This window comes from Triticum aestivum, chromosome 7A (assembly GCF_018294505.1).
Source record: "Triticum aestivum cultivar Chinese Spring chromosome 7A, IWGSC CS RefSeq v2.1, whole genome shotgun sequence".
Lineage (NCBI taxonomy): Eukaryota > Viridiplantae > Streptophyta > Magnoliopsida > Poales > Poaceae > Triticum > Triticum aestivum.
The window spans coordinates 129,709,484-129,730,827 of NC_057812.1; the positions used below are offsets into that span (position 1 = coordinate 129,709,484).

The 21,344-nt window shown below is 42.0% G+C and overlaps 1 protein-coding gene across 1 annotated transcript; it reads right to left on the minus strand.

Moving 5' to 3' along the window:
* Positions 1-14,912: 14,912 nt before the first annotated feature.
* Positions 14,913-16,014, minus strand: LOC123152328 (E3 ubiquitin-protein ligase RZF1-like). Its single transcript, XM_044571904.1, has one exon. The coding sequence runs from the start codon at positions 15,941-15,943 to the stop codon at positions 14,984-14,986; it is 960 nt and encodes a 319-aa protein (XP_044427839.1). The 5' UTR covers positions 15,944-16,014; the 3' UTR covers positions 14,913-14,983.
* Positions 16,015-21,344: the final 5,330 nt, after the last annotated feature.

Genomic DNA, 21,344 nt, shown 5'->3' on the forward strand with positions numbered 1-21,344 from the left:
GGTGTTAACCATATCAGTTAGAGTTTGGTTCTTTCTTTCGGCTACCCTATTTGACTGGGGTGAGTAGGGAGGCGTCCTCTCATGGATTATACCATGTTCCGCACAAAACAAATCAAATTCATTGGAAAAATACTCTCCACCATGATCAGACCTAAGCTGTTTAATTTTTCGATCAAGTTGATTCTCTGCTTCAGCTTTATAGCTTTTGAAGAAAGTTAAAGCCTCATCTTTTGATTTCAGAAGATACACGTAACAATATCTAGTGGAGTTATCAATCAACATCATGAAGTATCTCTTTCCACCTTTTGTCAACACGCCATTCATCTCACAAAGATCAGAATGTATAAGCTCTAGTGGCGCCAAGTCTCTTGCCTCTGCAGTCTTATGGGACTTGCGAGGTTGCTTAGCTTGCACACATACTTGGCACTTGGAGCCTTTGACAGTAGAGATTTTCGGAATTAAATTCATATTGGCTAGCCGCGCCATGCAACCAAATTTTCGAACAATGGAGCGAGCATTCTGATGGACTTTTGGAATCACTTGATTATGAATCACTTGGTACTTGCGAACCATGCCTCAGGGGCAAGATGACTAAAACTCCGTTCTCTGGAACAATGGAGCGAGCAACAGATTTGCTGGAAATCATACATACTGATGTATGTGGTCTGATGAATATTGAGGCTCGCGGTGGGTATCGTTATTTTCTTACCTTCAAAGATGATTTGAGTAGATATGGGTATATCTACTTGATGAAACATAAATCTGAAACATTTGAAAAGTTTAAATAATTTTAGAGTGAAGTGGAAAATCATCGTAACAAGAAAATGAAGTTTCTATGATCTGATCGTGGAGGAGAATATTTGAGTTACGACTTTGGTCTTCATTTGAAACAATGCGGAATAGTTTCGCAACTCACGCCACCTGGAACACCACAGCGTAATGATGTGTCCGAACATCGTAACCGTACTTTATTAGATATGGTGCAACCTATGATGTCTCTTACCGATTTACCACTATCGTTTTGGGGTTATGCATTAGAAATAGCCGCATTCACGTTAAATAGGGCATCATCTAAATCCGTTGAGATGACACCATATGAACTGTGGTTTTGTAAATAAGCAAAGTTGTCATTTCTTAAAGTTTGGGGTTGTGATGCTTATGTGAAAAAGTTTCAAACTGGTAAGCTCAAACCCAAATCGGAGTAGTGCGTCTTCATAGGATACCCAAAAGAAACTATTGGTTACACCTTCTATCATAGATCCGAAGGCAAGATATTTTGTTGCTAAGAATGGATCCTTTCTAGAGAAGGATTTTCTCTCGAAAGAAGTGAGTGGGAGGAAAGTAGACCTTGATGAGGTAATTATACCTTCTCCCGAATTGGAAAGTAGTTCATCATAGAAATCAATTCCAGTGATTCCTACACCATTTAGTGAGGAAGCTAATGATGATGATCATGAAACTTCAGATCAAGTTACTACGGAACCTCGTAGGTCAACTAGAGTATGGTCCGCACCAGAGTAGTACGGTAATCATGTTCTAGAAGTCATGTTACTAGACCATGACGAACCTACGAACTATGAGGAAGCGATGATGAGCCCATATTCCACAAAATGGCTTGAGGCCATGAAATCTGAGATGGGATCCATGTGTGAGAACAAAGTATGGACTTTGATTGACTTGCCCGATGATCGATGAGTCATTGAGAATAAATGGATCTTCAAGAGGAAGACAGACGCTGATAGTAGTGTTACTATCTACAAAGCTCAAATTGTCGCAAAATGTTGTCGACAAGTTCAAGGTGTTGACTACGATGAGTTTTTCTCACTAGTATCGATGCTTAAAAGTCTGTCTGGATCATGTTAGCAGTTGCCGCATTTTATGAAATCTGGCAAATGGATGTCAAAACTGCATTCCTTAATGGATTTCTTAAAGAAGAGTTGTATATGATGCAACCAAAAGGTTTTGTCAATCCTAAAGGTGCTAAACAAAGTGAGCAAGCTCCAGCGATCCATCTATGGACTGGTGCAAGCATCTCGGAGTTGGAATATATGCTTTGATAAAGTGATCAAAGCATATGGTTTTATACAGACTTGCGGTGAAGCCTGTATTTACAAGAAAGTGAGTGGGAGCACTACAACATTTCTGATAAGTATATGTGAATGACATATTGTTGATCAGAAATAATGTAAATTTTCTGGAAAGCATGAAGGAGTGTTTGAATGGAGTTTTTTCAAAGAAAGATCTCGGTGAAGCTACTTACATATTGAGCATCAAGATCTATAGAGATAGATCAAGACGCTTGATATATTTTCAATGAGTACATACCTTGACAAGATTTTGAAGTAGTTCAAAATAGAACAGTCAAAGAAGGAGTTCTTGCCTGTGTTGCAAGGTGTGAAGTTGAGTAAAGACTCAAAACCCGACCACGGCAGAAAATAGAAAGAGAATGAAAAGTCATTCCCTATGCCTCAGTCATAGGTTCTATAAAATATGCTATGCTGTGTACTAGACCTATTGTGTACCTCACCATAAGTTTGGCAAGAGGGTACAATAGTGACCCAGGAGTGGATCACTGGACAGCGGTCAAAAATATCCTTAGTGGAATAAGGAAATGTTTCTCGGTTATAGAGGTGACAAAGAGCTCGTCGTAAAGAGTTACGTCGTTGCAAGCTTCGACGCCGATCTGGATGACTCTAAGTCTCGATCTAGATACATATTGAAAGTGAGAGCAATTAGCTAGAGTAGCTCCGTGCAAAGCATTGTAGACATAGAAAATTTGCAAAATACATACGGCTCTGAATGTGGCAGACCCATTGACTAAATTTCTCTCACAAGCAAAACATGATCACTCTTTTGGTGTTAATCACATAGTGAGGTGAACTAGATTATCGACTCTAGTAAACCCTTTGGGTGTTAGCCACATGGAGATGTGAACTAATCACACAAAGATGTGAACTATTGGTGTTAAGTCACATGACGATGTGAACTAGATTATTTGACTCTAGTGCAAGTGGGAGACTGGAGGAAATATGCCCTAGAGGCAATAATAAAGTTTTTATTTATATTTCCTTATATCATGATAAAAGTTTATTATTCATGCTAGAATTGTATTAACCGGAAACTTAGTACATGTGTGAATACATAGACAAACAGAGTGTCACTAGTTTGCCTCTACTTGACTAGCTCTTTTTGACCACCTTCTCCACATTGTACGTGCTCACCTCCTTCTACTTGTCAGTGTTGAGGCTACCGTTAAGTATATATCAACCATTGCCTCCCATTCCTCCCCGAATGAAATCGAGCTCGACGTTGTGATGATGTAATATCCTGCAATCACTGTAGGAGAAAACCAGACGCTATCACAAAGATTTATATCATTGTGCCTCGGACAGAGACCTTCTTGAATGCGATGACCGTAACACAATTTGTAGAGTGCACCTACTCTTTATTAGCTAATGATAGTTTGATGAATAAAAATTTCCTTGGGGGAACTATTAGCCAAATATTACGGCCAACTGAAGGTACAAAGTGCTACGAGCTAGGTTATGAGCATATTTTTTGACTTCATGTTCTCGCACACGAAATGAACTCCCCGAAAAGCCTTATCCCTCCCTTTGAAGGAAATATGCCCTAGAGGCAATAATAAAGTTGTTATTTATATTTCCTTATATCATGATAAATATTTATTATTCATGCTAGAACTGTATTGACCAGAAACTTAGTACATGTGTGAATACATAGACAAACAAAGTGTCACTAGTTTGCCTCTACTTGACTAGCTCGTTGAATCAATGATGGTTATGTTTCCTGACCATAGACATGAGTTGTCATTTGATTAATGGGATCACATCATTAGGGAATGATGTGGTTGACTTGACCCATCCATTAGCTTAGCACGATGATCGTTTAGTTTGTTGCTATTGCTTTCTCCATAACTTATACATGTTCCTATGACTATGAGATCATGCAACTCCCGAATACCGGAGGAACACTTTGTGTGCTACCAAACATCACAACGTAACTGGGTGATTATAAAGGTGCTCTACAGGTGTCTCCGATGGTGTTTGTTGAGTTGGCATAGATCGATATTAGGATTTGTCACTCCGATTGTCGGAGAGGTATCTCTGGGCCCTCTCGGTAATGCACATCAATATAAGCCTTGCAAGCAATGTAGCTAATGAGTTGGTTACGGGATGTAGCATTACAAAACGAGTAAAGATACTTGTCGGTAACGAGATTGAACTAGGTATTGAGATACCGATGATCGAATCTCGGGCAAGTAACATACCGATGACAAAGGGAACAACGTATATCGTTATGCGGTTTGACCGATAAAGATCTTCGTAGCATATGTGGGAGCCAATATGAACATCCAGGTTCCGCTATTGGTTATTGACCGGAGACATGTCTCGGTCATGTCTACATAGTTCTTGAACCCGTAGGGTCTGCACGCTTAACGTTCGGTGATGATCGGTATTATGAGTTTATGTGTTTTGATGAACCGAAGGTTGTTCGGAGTCCCAGATGTGATCATGGGCATGACGAGGAGTCTCTAAATGGTCGAGACATAATGATCGATATATTGGATGACTATGTTTGGACATCGGAATGGTTCCGAGTGAGTCCGGACATTAACCGGAGTACCGGGGGGTTACCTGATAACCCACAAGTATAGGGGATCAATTGTAGCCTCTTTCGATAAGTAAGAGTGTCGAACCCAAGGAGGAGCCAAAGGTAGAACAAATATTCCCTCAAGTTCTATCGACCACCGATACAACTCTACGCACACTTGATGTTCGCTTTACCGGAAACAAGTATGAAACTAGAAGTACTTTGTAGGTGTTGTTGGATAGGTATGCAAGATAATAAAGAGCAAGTAAATATAAAGTAGGGGCTGTTTAGATGAAGACACAACTAAATTAGTTTTTAGTAAAGATCTTTTGTCAACAAGAAGGTTATTTGTCCCTAGGCAATCGATAACTAGACCGGTAATCATTATTGCAATTTTATTTGAGGGAGAGGCATAAGCTAACATACTTTCTCTACTTGGATCATATGCACTTATGATTGGAACTCTAGCAAGCATCCGCAACTACTAAAGATTCATTAAGGTAAAACCCAACCATAGCATTAAAGCATCAAGTCCCCTTTATCCCATACGCAAACAACCTACTTACTCGGGTCTGTGCTTCTGTCACTCACGCCACCCACCATAAGCAAATCATAAACATATTGCAAACCCTACAACGGGAATCCCTCACGCTTGCGCGACACGGAGAGCACCATAGGACAGCACCAATAATAAAACATACAACTCAAACCAATCACGATCATCAAATAGCCATTAGGACAAAACAGATCTACTCAAACATCATAGGATAGCCATACATCATTGGGAAATAATATATAGCGTTGAGCACCATGTTTAAGTAGAGATTACAACGGGTAAGAGAGGGGTTACACCGCTGCATAGAGGGGGGAAGAGTTGGTGATGATGGTGGTGAAGTTGTTGGTGAAGATTGCGGTGATGATGATGGCCCCCGGTGACACTCCGGCGCCACCGGAAGCGAGGGGGAGAGAGCCCCCCTCCTTCTTCTTCTTCCTTGACCTCCTCCCTAGATGGGAGAAGGGTTTCCCCTCTGGTCCATGGCCTCCATGGCGTGGGAGGGGCGAGAGCCCCTCCGAGATTGGATCTATCTCTCTGTCTCTCTCTGTTTCTGCGTTCTGTTCTGGCTCTGTTTCACCGTTTCGTGTATATATGGAGATCCGTAACTCCGATTGGCCTGAAACCTTCGTCGTGATTTTTTTCCGAAAATTAGCTTTCTTGCGGCAAAAGAAGAGCGTCAACCGCCTTACGGGTGGCTCACGAGTGTAGGGGGCGCGCCCAGGGGGGTCAGGCGCGCCCCCTACCTCGTGACCACCTCGGGCACCGTCTCGCGTGGATTTTTCTTTCGGAATTTTCCAAATATTCCAAAAATAAGCTCCGTCCGTTTTTATCCCGTTTGGATTCCGTTTGGTATGGATATTCTGCGAAACATAAAACATGCAACAAACAGGAACTGGCACTGGGCACTGGATCAATATGTTAGTCCCAAAAATAATACAAAAAGTTGCCAAAAATTATATGAAAGTTGAATAATATTGGCATGGAACAATCAAAAATTATAGATACGACAGAGACGTATCAGCATCCCCAAGCTTAATTCCTGCTCATCCTCGAGTAGGTAAATGATAAAAAAGATAATTTTTGATGTGGAATGCTACCTAGCATAATCTTGATCATATGTCTAATCATGGCATGAATATTAAGACACGAGTGATTCAAAGCAATAGTCTATCCTTTGACATAAAATAATAATACTTCAAGCATACCAACCAAGCAATTATGTCTTATTGAAATAACATAGCCAAAGAAAGCTCATCCCTACAAAGTCATATAGTCTGGCTATGCTCCATCTTCACCACACAAAATATATACATCATGCACAACCCCGATGACAAGCCAAGCAATTGTTTCATACTTTTGACGTTCTCAAACCTTTTCAACTTTCACGCAATACATGAGCATGAGCCATGGACATAGCACTATAGGTGGAATAGAATATGATGGTGGAGAAGACAAAAAGAAGAAGATAGTCTCACATCAACTAGGCATATCAACGGGCTATGGAGATGCCCATTAATAGATATCAATGTGAGTGGGTAGGGATTGCCATGCAACGGATGCACTAGAGCTATAAGTGTATGAAAGCTCTAACTGAAACTAAGTGGGTGTGCATCCAACTTGCTTGCTCATGAAGACCTAGGGCATTTGAGGAAGCCCATCGTTGGAATATACAAGCCAAGTTCTATAATGAAAATTCCCACTAGTATATGAAAGTGATAACTCAAGAGACTCTCTATATGAAGAACATGGTGCTACTTTGAAGCACAAGTGTGGAAAAAGGATAGTAGCATTGTCCCTTTTTATTTATTTTTTATTTTTTTATTTGGCCTTTTTGGCCTTTTTTTGGCCTTTCTCTTTTTTTGGCATTTCTCTTTTTTTAATTCTTTTTTTAGGACAATGCTCTATTAATGATGATCATCACACTTTTATTTACTTACAACTCAATATTACAACTCGATACTAGAACAAAGATATGACTATATGAATGCCTCCGGCGGTGTACCGGGATGTGCAATGATCTAGCGTAGCAATGACATCAAAAAACGGACAAGCCATGAAAACATCATGCTAACTATCTTACGATCATGCAAAGCAATATGACAATGAATGCTCAAGTCATGTATATGATGATGATGAAAGTTGCATGACAATATATCTCGAAATGGCTATGGAAATACCATGATAGGTAGGTATGGTGGCTGTTTTGAGGAAGGTATATGGTGGGTTTATGGTACCGGCGAAAGTTGCGCGGTACTAGAGAGGCTAGCAATGATGGAAGGGTGAGAGTGCGTATAATCCATGGACTCAACATTAGTCATAAAGAACTCACATACTTATTGCAAAAATCTATTAGTCATCGAAACAAAGTACTACGCGCATGCTCCTAGGGGGATAGATTGGTAGGAAAAGACCATCGCTCGTCCCCGACCGCCACTCATAAGGAAGACAATCAATAAACACCTCATGCTCCGACTTTGTTACATAACGGTTCACTATACGTGCATGCTACGGGAATCACAAACCTCAACATAAGTATTTCTATAATCCACAACTACCCACTAGCATGACTCTAATATCACCACCTTTATATCGCAAAACTATTGCAAGGAATCAAACATATCATATTCAGCGATCTATAAGTTTATGTAGGATTTTATGACTAACCATGTGAATGACCAGTTCCTGTCATCTCTCTAAATAGATATAAGTGAAGCAAGAGAGTTTAATTCTTTCTTCAAAATATATGCCCGTGCCCTAACAAATATAAGTGAAGCAAAAGAGCATTCTACAAATGGCGGTTGTCTAAGTGAAGAAAAACAGGCAATCTAAACTTTAAATGATATAAGTGAAGCACATGAAGCATTCTATAAAGCCATACTCAAAAGATATAAGTGAAGTGGAATGAGCATTCTATAAATCAACCAAGGACTATCTCATACCAGCATGGTGCATAAAAAAAAAACCTAAATGCAAAAGACGCTCCAAGATTGGACATATCGCATGAACAAAACAAATTCGAAAACATACCGATATTTGTTTAAAAAAGAGGGGATGCCTCCCCAGCATCCCCAAGCTTAGACGCTTGAGTCTCCTTGAATATTTACTTGGGGTGCCTCGGTAATCCCCAAGCTTGAGCTCTTGCCTCTCTTCCTTCTTCTCACATCGAAACCTTCTCAATCATCGAACACTTCATCCACACAAAACTTCAACAGAAAACTTGGTAAGATCCGTTAGTATAATAAAGCAAATCACTACTCTAAGTACTGTTGCAAACTAATTAATATTTTGTTTTTGCATTGTGTCTACTGTAATATAACTTTTTCATGGCTTAATCCACTGATATAAATTGATAGGTTCATCAAAACAAGCAAACTATGCATCAAAAATAGAATCTGTCAAAAACAGAACAGTCTGTAATAATCTGAACATTCACCATACTTATGATACTTGAAAAATTCTACCAAAATTAGGAAAAATAAAAAATTTATATAGGAAGACAGTGCAAAAATAATCAGTACTATTTGACGTTCCAGCTAAAAATGTAAAATCGCGCACTACAGCTAAAGTTTCTGTCCCGCGCCATACAAACCATCAAGCAAATGTAAACATCCTAAAGGCAAACCTTGGCACATTATTTTTATAATACAATGGAATTGTACAAGGGGATAATTATTTTTGTTGAAAGGTTTCTGTAATTAAGATTCACAAAGTTCCCATGGGCATGAACAAAGTTCAAGGACGTCCCCCATTTTCACAATGCTCGTCTCTCTCACTTTCACTTTTCTTTTAGAAAAAGTTTTGGGTTCCCCTCTTTTTTTGTTTTTAAACTATATGAAAGCACTCAACAGAAATAAATGACTCTCTAAAACTTCCGGGTTGTCTCCCTGGCAGCGCTTTCTTTAAAGCCATTAAGCTAGGCATATAGTGCTCAAGTAGTGAATCCACCCGGATCCCAAGGTATATCAAAGCCAATTTTAATTAACAATGATTTGTAATTTAGTGGTGAGCATAAGGTAACATATATCATGTAATGACGAAGTCTAACTCTCTTCCTATGCATCGGCATGCCATAAAAGAACAATTCATGCACACAAAGTAAAGGCCAATGCATAGTATAAACAGTTTCTTGCAATTTTATCATATTAGAAACATAGAGAGGTGGAGATATAGTTCCTCTCTCATAATAATTGCAAGTAGGAGCAGCAAGCACATGCATATTATATTCATCAAAATCATCATGTGCAACCGTAAAAGGCAACCCATCAATGTAATCCTTAATAAGTGCAAACTTCTCCGATATAGTGTAGTTTGGAGAATTCAAAAAGATAATAGGACTATCATGTGTGGGTGCAATAGCAACAATTTCATGTTTAACATAAGGAACTATAGCAAGTTCATCTCCATAAGCATAATTCATATTGGCATCTTGGCCACAAGCATAGCAAGCATCATCAAAAAGGGATATTTCAAAAGAATCAACGGGATCATAACAATCATCATAGCAATCATCCTCCGGTAAGCACGAAGGGAAATTAAACAATGTATGAGTTGAAGAGTTACTCTCATTAGAAGGTGGGCCCGGGTAGCTAATCCGCTCTTCCTCCTTTTGTTCTTCACTCTCCTCCTCATCTTTTTCATCCAATGAGCTCACAGTTTCATCAACTTCTTCTTCCATAGATTCCTGCAAAATATTAGTCTCTTCTTGGACAGCAGAGACTTTCTTAATAAGCGCATTAATTTCGTAATTGTATTCATAGTTCTCGTAACAATATTTTAGGATAGCAAAATTTTCAGGTCTATAAACAACATCATCAAAATCTTCAAACTCTTTAAACATAGATTCAATTTCATAAGCACCCTTAAAAGCAACAAATTCTTCTATTTGTTCCACATCATAGTAATCATATATACCATTAGCATAAGAAGCTAAGGTTTCACTATCATTAAATTTGCATAAAAAGGGAAGGTGTGGAGCCTTCACCTTAGAGCAACAAGTATAATCATATCTCAAGCATAGTTGCCTAGCATACCAATTCAATATCTGAATTTGATCCCATAATAGTTTCCCTTTTTGTGTCAAGCGGTAATCCCTAAAGTATTCACGTTGATCCAACGTTACTCCCATTACATAATTAAATGGGGTTTTCTTAGGATTATTAAAGTAGTACATAATATCTTTCACATAACCAGCATCGAGGGTTTTAGGAGGTTCCCCATCTCCATGAGCAGAAAGTACACCTATTTTTTTTGGTATTTCATGTTCCATATCCATAACTAAAGATAAAGAACAACTAAGAACAACAAATAAAAATTACTTAGTGATAAAGCAAACAAGCACACACGAGAATATTCACCCCACACTATTGCTCCCCGGCAACGGCGCCAGAAAAAGGTCTTGATAACCCACAAGTATAGGGGATCAATTGTAGCCTCTTTCGATAAGTAAGAGTGTCGAACCCAACGAGGAGCCAAAGGTAGAACAAATATTCCCTCAAGTTCTATCGACCACCGATACAACTCTACGCACACTTGATGTTCGCTTTACCGGAAACAAGTATGAAACTAGAAGTACTTTGTAGGTGTTGTTGGATAGGTATGCAAGATAATAAAGAGCAAGTAAATATAAAGTAGGGGCTGTTTAGATGAAGACACAACTAAATTAGTTTTTAGTAAAGATCTTTTGTCAACAAGAAGGTTATTTGTCCCTAGGCAATCGATAACTAGACCGGTAATCATTATTGCAATTTTATTTGAGGGAGAGGCATAAGCTAACATACTTTCTCTACTTGGATCATATGCACTTATGATTGGAACTCTAGCAAGCATCCGCAACTACTAAAGATTCATTAAGGTAAAACCCAACCATAGCATTAAAGCATCAAGTCCCCTTTATCCCATACGCAAACAACCTACTTACTCGGGTCTGTGCTTCTGTCACTCACGCCACCCACCATAAGCAAATCATAAACATATTGCAAACCCTACAACGGGAATCCCTCACGCTTGCGCGACACGGAGAGCACCATAGGACAGCACCAATAATAAAACATACAACTCAAACCAATCACGATCATCAAATAGCCATTAGGACAAAATAGATCTACTCAAACATCATAGGATAGCCATACATCATTGGGAAATAATATATAGTGTTGAGCACCATGTTTAAGTAGAGATTACAACGGGTAAGAGAGGGGTTACACCGCTGCATAGAGGGGGGAAGAGTTGGTGATGATGGTGGTGAAGTTGTTGGTGAAGATTGCGGTGATGATGATGGCCCCCGGTGACACTCCGGCGCCACCGGAAGCGAGGGGGAGAGAGCCCCCCTCCTTCTTCTTGTTCCTTGACCTCCTCCCTAGATGGGAGAAGGGTTTCCCCTCTGGTCCATGGCCTCCATGGCGTGGGAGGGGCGAGAGCCCCTCCGAGATTGGATCTATCTCTCTGTCTCTCTCTGTTTCTGCGTTCTGTTCTGGCTCTGTTTCACCGTTTCGTGTATATATGGAGATCCGTAACTCTGATTGGCCTGAAACCTTCGCCGTGATTTTTTTCCCCGAAAATTAGCTTTCTTGCGGCAAAAGAAGAGCGTCAACCGCCTTACGGGTGGCTCACGAGGGTAGGGGGCGCGCCCAGGGGGGTCAGGCGCGCCCCCTACCTCGTGACCACCTCGGGCACCGTCTCGCGTGGATTTTTCTTTCGGAATTTTCCAAATATTCCAAAAATAAGCTCCGTCCGTTTTTATCCCATTTGGATTCCGTTTGGTATGGATATTCTGCGAAACATAAAACATGCAACAAACAGGAACTGGCACTGGGCACTGGATCAATATGTTAGTCCCAAAAATAATATAAAGAGTTGCCAAAAAGTATATGAAAGTTGAATAATATTGGCATCGAACAATAAAAAATTATAGATACGACGGAGACGTATCATTACCGGAACCCCCCGGGGAGTATATGGGCCCTAATGGGCTTTAGGGGAGAGAGGGAGGGGCTGCCTAGGGCAGGCCGCATGCCCCCAAGGCCTAGTCCGAATTGGAGTAGGGGGAGGGGGGACGCCCCCTCCTTCCTTCTCTTCTCTCTTCCCTTTCCTACTCTCCTACTCCTACTACATGGAAAGGGGGGAATCATACTCCCGGTGGGAGTAGGACTCCCCATGGCGCTCCCTAGTAGAGGGCCGGCCCTCCCCTCCTCCACTCCTTTATATATGGGTAGGGGGCACCCCATAGACACACAAGTTGATCGTTGATCTCTTAGCCGTGTGCGGTGCCCCCCTCTGCCATAATCCACCTCGGTCATATCGTAGCAGTGCTTAGGCGAAGCCCTGTTCCGGTAGCATCATCATCACCATCATCACGCCGTCTTCCTAACGAAGCTCCCCCTCGACACTCTTCTGGATCGTGAGTTCGTGGGACGTCACCGAACCAAACGTGTGCAGATCGCGGAGGTGTCGTACTTTCGGTACTAGGATCGGTCGATCGTGAAGACGTATGACTACATCAACCACGTTCTCATAATGCTTCCGCTTACGGTCTACGAGGGTATGTGGACAACACTCTCCCTCTCGTTGCTATGCATCACCATGATCTTGCGTGTGAGTAGGATTTTTTTTTGAAATTACTGCGTTCCCCAACAGTAGCAACCTCCATCATGGATCATCTCCATCATCCGCCTATTCGCGTCGTCACACAACGACTTGCCTGGTTGAGACTTACCGGTGAACAGAGAGCGGACACCGAGCTGATCCATGCCTGATGTTGTCCATGATCAAACAAGTTGAGGCAACGATGAGTCGAGAAAATGGAGCGGGGCTACGTTGATGTCGATACCATATTGCACTACCCGACGGCGAAGGCCGGAAGATTGCTACTGCCGGCCAAGCTGCTCGGCGGCGTAGAAGTAGGGCGGCTGATATTGCTCCAGTTAGTGTGGCGTATGCATGGACGGCGGCGGCGCCCCGTGTCTACCCCACCTGGCGACTACACCCCGGCCCCGGTCCTGGCCGCCGCCTCTGTCCCCCTTCTTTTTGTCACCCGCCTCATCCTTTGTCTTCTTTTTAAGGTAGCGGGCTTGTCATGTCGCTGAGTTATCTTCCGGGCGAGCACCTTCTCTGGGTCCTCCACCTCCACTAGCACCGGCAACTCTTTGTGCGGGTCCATGTGGTGTCGGGAACAAAAAGGACGAGAATTGGGGTGGAGAGCGGTGGCGATCGGAAAGGAGAGGGTAGAGAATGGAAGGGTTTCGACACGGAGACTGTGCAGACCACTCCAAACGTGGGCTCTGCCTCCGCCTCCGTTATAGGTGGGTGGGAGGTGTTCGAGTCCTACGTTGTGGATGTCCGGGCTCCCACAAAGCCATTGGTTTCCTTCCGGTTTGTGAAAAAACGGACACACGGGCTGGTTCGCAGACAAATACATGACCTAGTTGAATGGGTTACAGTGTTCAAACAGTTTGGTCCGACATATCCGCGCGATTTGAGGGTCTAAGAGCATCTATAGCCTCACCTCTCAAACCCGCGTCATACGCCCGGGCGGGCCGCCCGGTCATGTTTTTTGACCTGGACGGGCGCCTTAAACGGCCTCAAATGCCGGGGATATGGGGGTGCCAGTCAACCCGGGCACACCCGCCACGTCGGTCTGACAGCGGGGTCCCACGCGGAAACGCCCGAAAACCCGGCGGCCTGACGGGCGCCGCGTCCGTCGCCGCGGTGTGAATGTCGCGTGGCGCTACTCCGGCTCGCCGCCCAAGACCAAATCCGTCTATTTAAGCCGGCCGGCATCCCGCAACCCTAACCCAACCCCCTCCTCCCTCTTCATGCCGCCAGTCCGAGCCCATCCACCTCCTCCCTCTCCCACTCCGGCGCTCTCCCCATGGTCGGACGCTCCGCCCATGCTCCAGCACTCTGTCATGGTCCAAAGCAAGATCACCTACTACGCCATGCTGACGCCGGAGCGCCGCTACGAGATCCAGCAGGAGATCCGGGCGAGGCAAGCCGCACGCGTCGCCCGCATCGCTGCCGGGCTGCCTCCGGAATCGGCAGAGCCGGAGGAGGAGGAGGAGGAGGAGGAGGAGCCGGGGGAGGAGGAGATGGCTCCGATGAAGGTGGAGGAGCCGGACCAGCAGGTGTCGACCTTCAACGTGGAGCAGACAGAGGCGGAGTTTGCCATCGCCCAGTCCGACGAGATGGCCGAGCAGCATGCCATCCTAGAGTCCATCCATAATGAGGCCTATGTGGAGGCCAACCGGGCGTTCCTCCGGCGGGAGCAGGCGGAGTCCGACGCGCTTTTCGCCGAACTCGACACAGAGATAGAGACGGAGGAGGCCGGAGCTGCAGGTTCCACCCATGCCGCCGGAGCTGGGCACGAAGATCGTCGTGACCGACGAGAAGTAGCTAGGATCAACGTAGTATGTAGATTCTACTTCTTTTGCATGTCTTTGTATGGATATAAGAATCAAATATGAGATATCCGGATGTAACAAATAAAATTTAAGGCATGCCCGGTCACTACCTGTGGACGCGCCTGGACGCGACCACGGGCATTTGAGGAGTCATATTTGTCATACATGGCTGTAGATGCTCTAAGCGCTGGCATTGAAGATGTGTTACTTTCTCCGCTCGGGTTTTCTGTTCCGAATAAAAGAATTACGCTTTTCTGTTCCGAATAATGATATGCACCGATGGGAGCATGTTCATGAAATTGAATCACTGAAGTTTTAGCTCTGTACATAAATTTTTTGTCTGATCAAGCTGCACATGAAACTTGGTTTTTCTTTTCGGAATAATGACATGCACACGTGACAGTCTCCAATGTGCCATTTCTCAAACGAGAAAGGAGACAACGAAAAAGCAAGCAGCGACGAGAACAAACGACTGAAGAATCGTGGCGCCACGACTGACATTGCCGCCGGTGTCATCGGCGTCGGCTTCCGTCCCACGCCGCCCAGGTCCATTACCCCAGCCGCCCACGTCCGGTTCCCCCAGCGTTAGCAGCCAAGCCAGTGGCCCCCAGCCGGCAAGCAGCTGCCACGGCGGGACCGTCTCCTCGCCTCCGTCGCCTGCGCCCGCGCCATCGGGAGATTCATCACCGGCCGGCATCGGCAGCTCCTGCCGGCAGACAGGGCAGGAGTTGTGGAGCTGGAGCCACGGCACGATGCAGTCGGAGTGGTACGCGTGCTTGCACGGCAGCTCGCGCGCGGTCTCGCCCAGCTCGAACTCATCCTTGCACACGGGGCACTGCGAGCCGTCCGCCATGTGCTCCGGCGAGACGTGCACCGTCGGGAGCGAGTCGATCGCCGACGCCGGCGCGGGCGGCGGGCCGGGGCGGTCGTTCTGCGTCAGACCCTCGATGAGCGCGTTCAGGTTGGGGCCGGTGAAGAAGCCCGCCGGGTCGATGCCGGTTGCCGGTGGACCGGGACCGGCACCGTCCATGCCGCCGTGCGTCCCCGGCGCCGGCGGAGGGGACGGGACCCGGCGGATACGTGGGCCTGGCGCGTCGGCCGCGTCGTCGTCCTCGCCCCTGTATATGACCCAGTGGCGGGGGGCGCCCTCGTACGGGAACAGCGGCGGCGGCTGGAAGAGCCGCTCGGTGGGCGCGTGCACGGGCTCGCGCGGCACGGGGAGCTCGATCTCGTGGAGGAAGCGGCCGAGGCAGCGCGGGCAGAAGACGTCGGAGGTCGGGGACGACACGGTGCGCAGCGCGCGGCGGCACACGTAGCACCAGTACAGCCGCCACCTCCTGCGCTGCCGCCGACGGGCGCCGCTCTCGCCGGGCTCTGACATGGCAGTCGACGGCCGGTGGGGAGCTCGCTCGCTAGGCGCCCCGCCGTGCCTGCCGACAGAAGCCGCGTGCAACCACGAGGTTCATGTAGGGTGATGGTGGATGCATGGCACGACTTGCCGGGAAGGAATAGCGTTGGCTGCAGGAAGATGGACACAGAATACGATTCTGGCTTGTGAGGCGGTATGTCAAGTGACGCACGTTTACCTTCACTTCCTTCTCATGCTTGCAAAGTTGCGAGCCGCGAGCAACCGGCGGCGCAAAAGCTAACTGCGTCCGGTTAGCTATATGTTGACACTTGACACCGCCGAAACAAAACACTAGGGTAGAAGGGTGATTGTGCAGCAGCCGCACATTTTTAGTCTTCGCATGTGGCAACCTCAGCTCTCATCCATGAACATTATTGTAAGTATGTGAATATATTTTTAAATGTGCAAAAACATTTTTAACTACATGAATAGTTCTCTCTTTAATGGGTGAATACGTTAAAAAAGTAAATGGATATTTTTAAATTAGCAACATTTTGTAAAAAAAATACAAGGACACATTCTTTCATTATATGTGAATAAATGCACGAATATTTAAAAATGGTATGAATACATGAACACTTTTTTAAAATACACCATAAAATTTTAGAACTGTATAATTAATGTGTGTGTGTGTGTGTGTGTGTGTGTGAAATAAATCTATTTTCAAAGCTAAATGATCACTTTTTTACAACATGCATACAAATCAGATTTTTTTTATCAATTTGTTTTGTGTAAAATTAATGAAATAAAACATGTTGTTAAAAAGGTACATATTTTGAGCGAATTTTCAAAAATCAAAAAATTGCACCTTAGTTAATAGCCGCGCTCAGGGTATATTTTATCTTCGGTGTAGACGGCTCCTGCATCCCGCTCATAGCAATATACATGCCCGCTTTCTTTTAGAAACGAGACACATGCACACCCACCTCTAGAACGCATGCACACATACCTAGCCCCGTGTCGTAGAGAAACGCCACGGGCGACCGTAGAGCTACAGTGATCAATAGTGCCCAATAGTGTGACTGTAGCTACAATCAATGAAGGAAGGAAGCACACCAAGACATTCAGCCGGTAGATCTTGAAATTGAAGGAATCGTATCATGCATCTCGGAGTCAACAAACACACAACTAGAGGCGATACCATTACTGACTAAAAAGCAGCGTGAAGCGTTAAGGCTGGTCACAATGGGCAAGAACATAAGCTAGTAACTTCACACTTCCCTAGACTATGTTACTACCTCCATAATGGGTAGGAACATCTATGTAGTGTCATGCAACGATGTATTTATTAGGTTATAGACTCATTGTTTCTTGGAGTGTGTGATGTTCCGGTAACTTAGCTAGTTACCACAAGCACCTCTCTCTTCATTAAATATGTGCCACATAAGCAAAGTTGTATTGGAGTGTGTGATGTTACTCCTAAGTTCCTCCCCATTGTGACCAGCCTAAGAACAAGCATCAGCGGCAGATCCGATTTTTTTAAAATGTCAAAATCGAACTTCCTTTTGAAACACGGATATTAAAACTTGTAAACAACTTTATTAAAAATCTAAAAACAATTTTCGAAACTAGGTACATTTTGTAAAATTCCAAACAAAACTAAAAACACAAACATTTTTTAATTAATGAAAACTATTAAAAACGCCAAACAAATTTTGAAAACATGAACACTTTCGGATCAGTGAACATTATATGGGAACGGGAACATTGTTCGAACCTTCAAACAAAATTGTAAAAGTGAACATTGTCAAATTTGCGAACATTATTTGCAAAACATGAGTATATTTTGAAGAAAAGGAAAAAAAAACTCTGAACTTTTTTTTCAATTTATGAACAATATTTAACATCAGAAACATTTTCTGAAAAATTTAACAAATTTGAGAAATGCAAAAAATTAAAATCTCTGAACATTCTTTAAAATGAAAAAACAAAATGAAAGCAAAAAAAGGAAAGAAAAGAAAAAAAAAGAAACAAATACCAAAACGAAAATGGGACAGACCAGTCAGGAGTACACATGTGCGAACTCACGACTATTTGCCAAGGGTTTTCCTCCAACCACGAGTGATTTGAGTGTACAAATCTCCCATCTGTCAGAAACAGATTCTATGAGGAGCTGCTAGGTATCGCAGTGACTATATCTTGCATTCAGCGAGACAGTAGAAAACCCTCGCTGAAGCGTTTATAGTACTTGGGCGGATCAACGGAAAAGTATATTTTACAGGCAGCAGATCACGGGGTGGATCCCTGGTCTGCCAGGGAGATCGCCGAGGCTGGTAGCCACTCCACCCACTTGTCGTTAGTTGATAGTTGTAGGGACGCGACCTACTGGAGGCGACCCCGACCAGTAGTTTTTGTTTTGTTTTTTTTCTTACTTTCTCCAGTTTTCCATTCTTTTATTTTTTTTCTTCTCAGATTTTTTTAATTTTCCTTACATTTTTTTCTTTGGTTTTTTATCTTTATTTTTCTTTTTTGGTTTTAATCTTTTGGTTCTAATTGTTTCCTTCATTTTCATTCTACATTTTTTTGTATATGTCAAAAACTTTTTCCTAATACACGTTTAACACTTATCCAATATAAATTTAACATTTTTCTGAATAAAAGGTAAACATTTTTATATTATAAATTTCAATTTTTTGTATAATGCTCGATTAACGTTTTTGAATACAAGATGTTGTACATTTTCAACATTTTTTAAATGCTTGAATAACAGTTTTCAAATAAAAACATTAAAAAATTAATACATGGTCAACTTTTTTTATACACGTTAAAATTCTTCAAATGCTTGATTGAAAATTTTGAAATATTTGTTCAACATTGTTTTTCAAATGCTTGATTTACATTTTTATATACATGATTAACATTTTTTCAAATATTTGTTCAGCATTTTTTAAATAGTTGTTTGAGATTCTTCAAATGCTTAATTTACATTTTATATACACGATCAAGATTTTTTTCAAATACTTGTTCAACATTTTTTCAATACTCGTTCATAATTTTTAAATGTTATTTTTGTCGATTTTTCTTTGTAATATATTAAATTGTTCGTGAATTCAATATATGTTCGCAGATTAAAAAATGCTCCTGAAATGAATAAAATTTGTAGATTTTTTTAGAAAAATGTCGTAAATTTAGGAAAATTTTAGTGAAATAAAAAGTTATTACTGAGGTAAGAATAATGTTCATGAATGCAAATAAATTCCAATTTTAAAAATTGATTACGAATTAAATTAAGCTTTGCCAATTAAAAAATGTTTATGAAACTTGAAAAATATTCGCAAATTGAGATAAATGCTCAGAATTTCAAAATAAAGACTGGAAATATTATAAACCTTCATGTATTCGAAAAAAGTTCATGAGTTTGATAAATGTTTAAGATTCACAATACATCGGCAATTGCTAACATGTCCAATAAATTAAAAGTGCTCACAAATTTTAAAATTGTTGATGTATTGGAATTTTTTTTGTGAATACAAAAAGTTGATGAATATTATGAAATCCACCAATTTTAAAATAATCATAAATTAAGTAAAAGTTCATGAATTCCAATAATGTTTGAAATTTATAAAATTATCTGGGAAATAATATATTATTCACCGAATTACAAAAGACTCAAGATTTAATATATTTTTGCGAATTCCAAAAAAACTATTTAAAAGGAAGTGAAAAGGTAAAAACAGTTTTTTTAAATAACCGAGATAAAACACAGAAATAAAATGTCCCGAAAGCTTCCCCAAACTGGGTGAGAAGCTACCGCAATTTTCCGAAAACATCTTGCTCTCATCTTAAAAACGCTCGCTCGAGTCCTTTTAATGGGCTGACCCAAATTCGAAGGCTAGCGGCTAATCGTGATTAAAGTATCGCCTAAAAGGTGATAGATATCATTTGCGGGCTTCCATGTATCTGGCTTATTGCGACATAGATGGCTGCGTCGCCTCTAGGGAGTCTTTTGTGGACTAACCCAATAGGATCTTGATGGTTTGCTAGGTAGGGTTGTTTCACCTTTTAAAATTTAAACGTGACTTACTCTTTTTATAAAATGTTTATCACGCCATATTAACATTTGTTCACATAACTTTTAAAAATGGTCAGACCATACAAAAAGTATCCGAAACATTTCAAAAAATGCTCGCATGTTTAAAACATGTTGATCAAATTTAAAATTGTTCATGAAATATAAAAATGTGTTCACAAATATTTTCAAAACGATTGTACTAGTCAGAAAAAAATTCAGTACATTTATAACATGTTCGCACATTTGAAAATTCTGTTCATGTCATATTTAAAAAATGCTTAATGTGTGTTTAAAAAATATTCACCATGTATTTAAAACATGTTCAATCAGCATTTGACAAATGTTCAACATTTAAAGGTGTGTTATATGTATTCGGAAAGTGTTCAACATGTGTTTTAAAAAACTTAACTTGTATTTTAAGAATAAATTAATAAGAAGAAAAGGAAAAGAAAAGTAAAAAAGATAATTTTTTCTGAAGAAACAAAAAAAATAATGATAAACTAGTGGGAAAACATAAAAGGAAAAATACAAAAACAAACTAAACCTTTACAAAATCGAGCATTTCACCCCCACCCCGCGCTGTTCATAGAACTTCCCAAAGCAGCTCGTACTGGTCCTGCATAACTTCTATTGGGCTGGCCCACTCAAATGATCACTGAAGGCAAGAGGAGAAGACGTCCCGCAATAAGTTTTTGAAGGCAACATCTCACGATAGGAGAGATAGAGATGTTTTGCGTAAGAAAAACCAACTTATTATTATTCACGTTGAGGTCAACACCAATTTACGGTCTAGCCCTAGCTTTCATCACTCCTTTCTATTTACAGTTCTTCTCTGCTTGAGGCCTTCGAAATGTGAAATCACTAATAAAGAGGTATCTCTTGCAAATGTCACTTTCAACTTCTCTGGTGGTGATAAGTGGCACCAATGTTGGGGATATCGCTTATCGGGAACTTATCGATCGACCCATGATAAGGGGTAAATCGGCCAATTTATTGGCATATCGGCCAATTTATCGCCATATCGGCCGATAAATCTTATCGGCCGGACAAAGGTAAGTGATAAATCGGCTGATTTATCGGAATATTGGAAGATATCTTGAACAGTAAGTGGCACACTGGTGCACCACTTATCACAACCTATGAGTTTTGTGCCTTTGGTCACTACCAGCCACTAAGATTTAGCATGTCTCTGTGTGGTGACCTAATAAGTCCAAATGATAAGTGTCACACGTGTGTCACGAAGCACTCCGGATCTGACGTTGTTTAGAGCTAAAGTTGTCATCTGAAAAGAAAAAACAACCAATAAAAAAACTAAAACTTGCCCTTTGAACAAAAAGTTGTCATGCGCGACAACTAAAATTG

Coding starts and splice junctions, on each gene's coding strand:
- LOC123152328 (XM_044571904.1), bottom strand. CDS start 15,943: ATGTCAGAGCCCGGCGAGAGCGGCGCCCGTCGGCGGCAGCGCAGGAGG.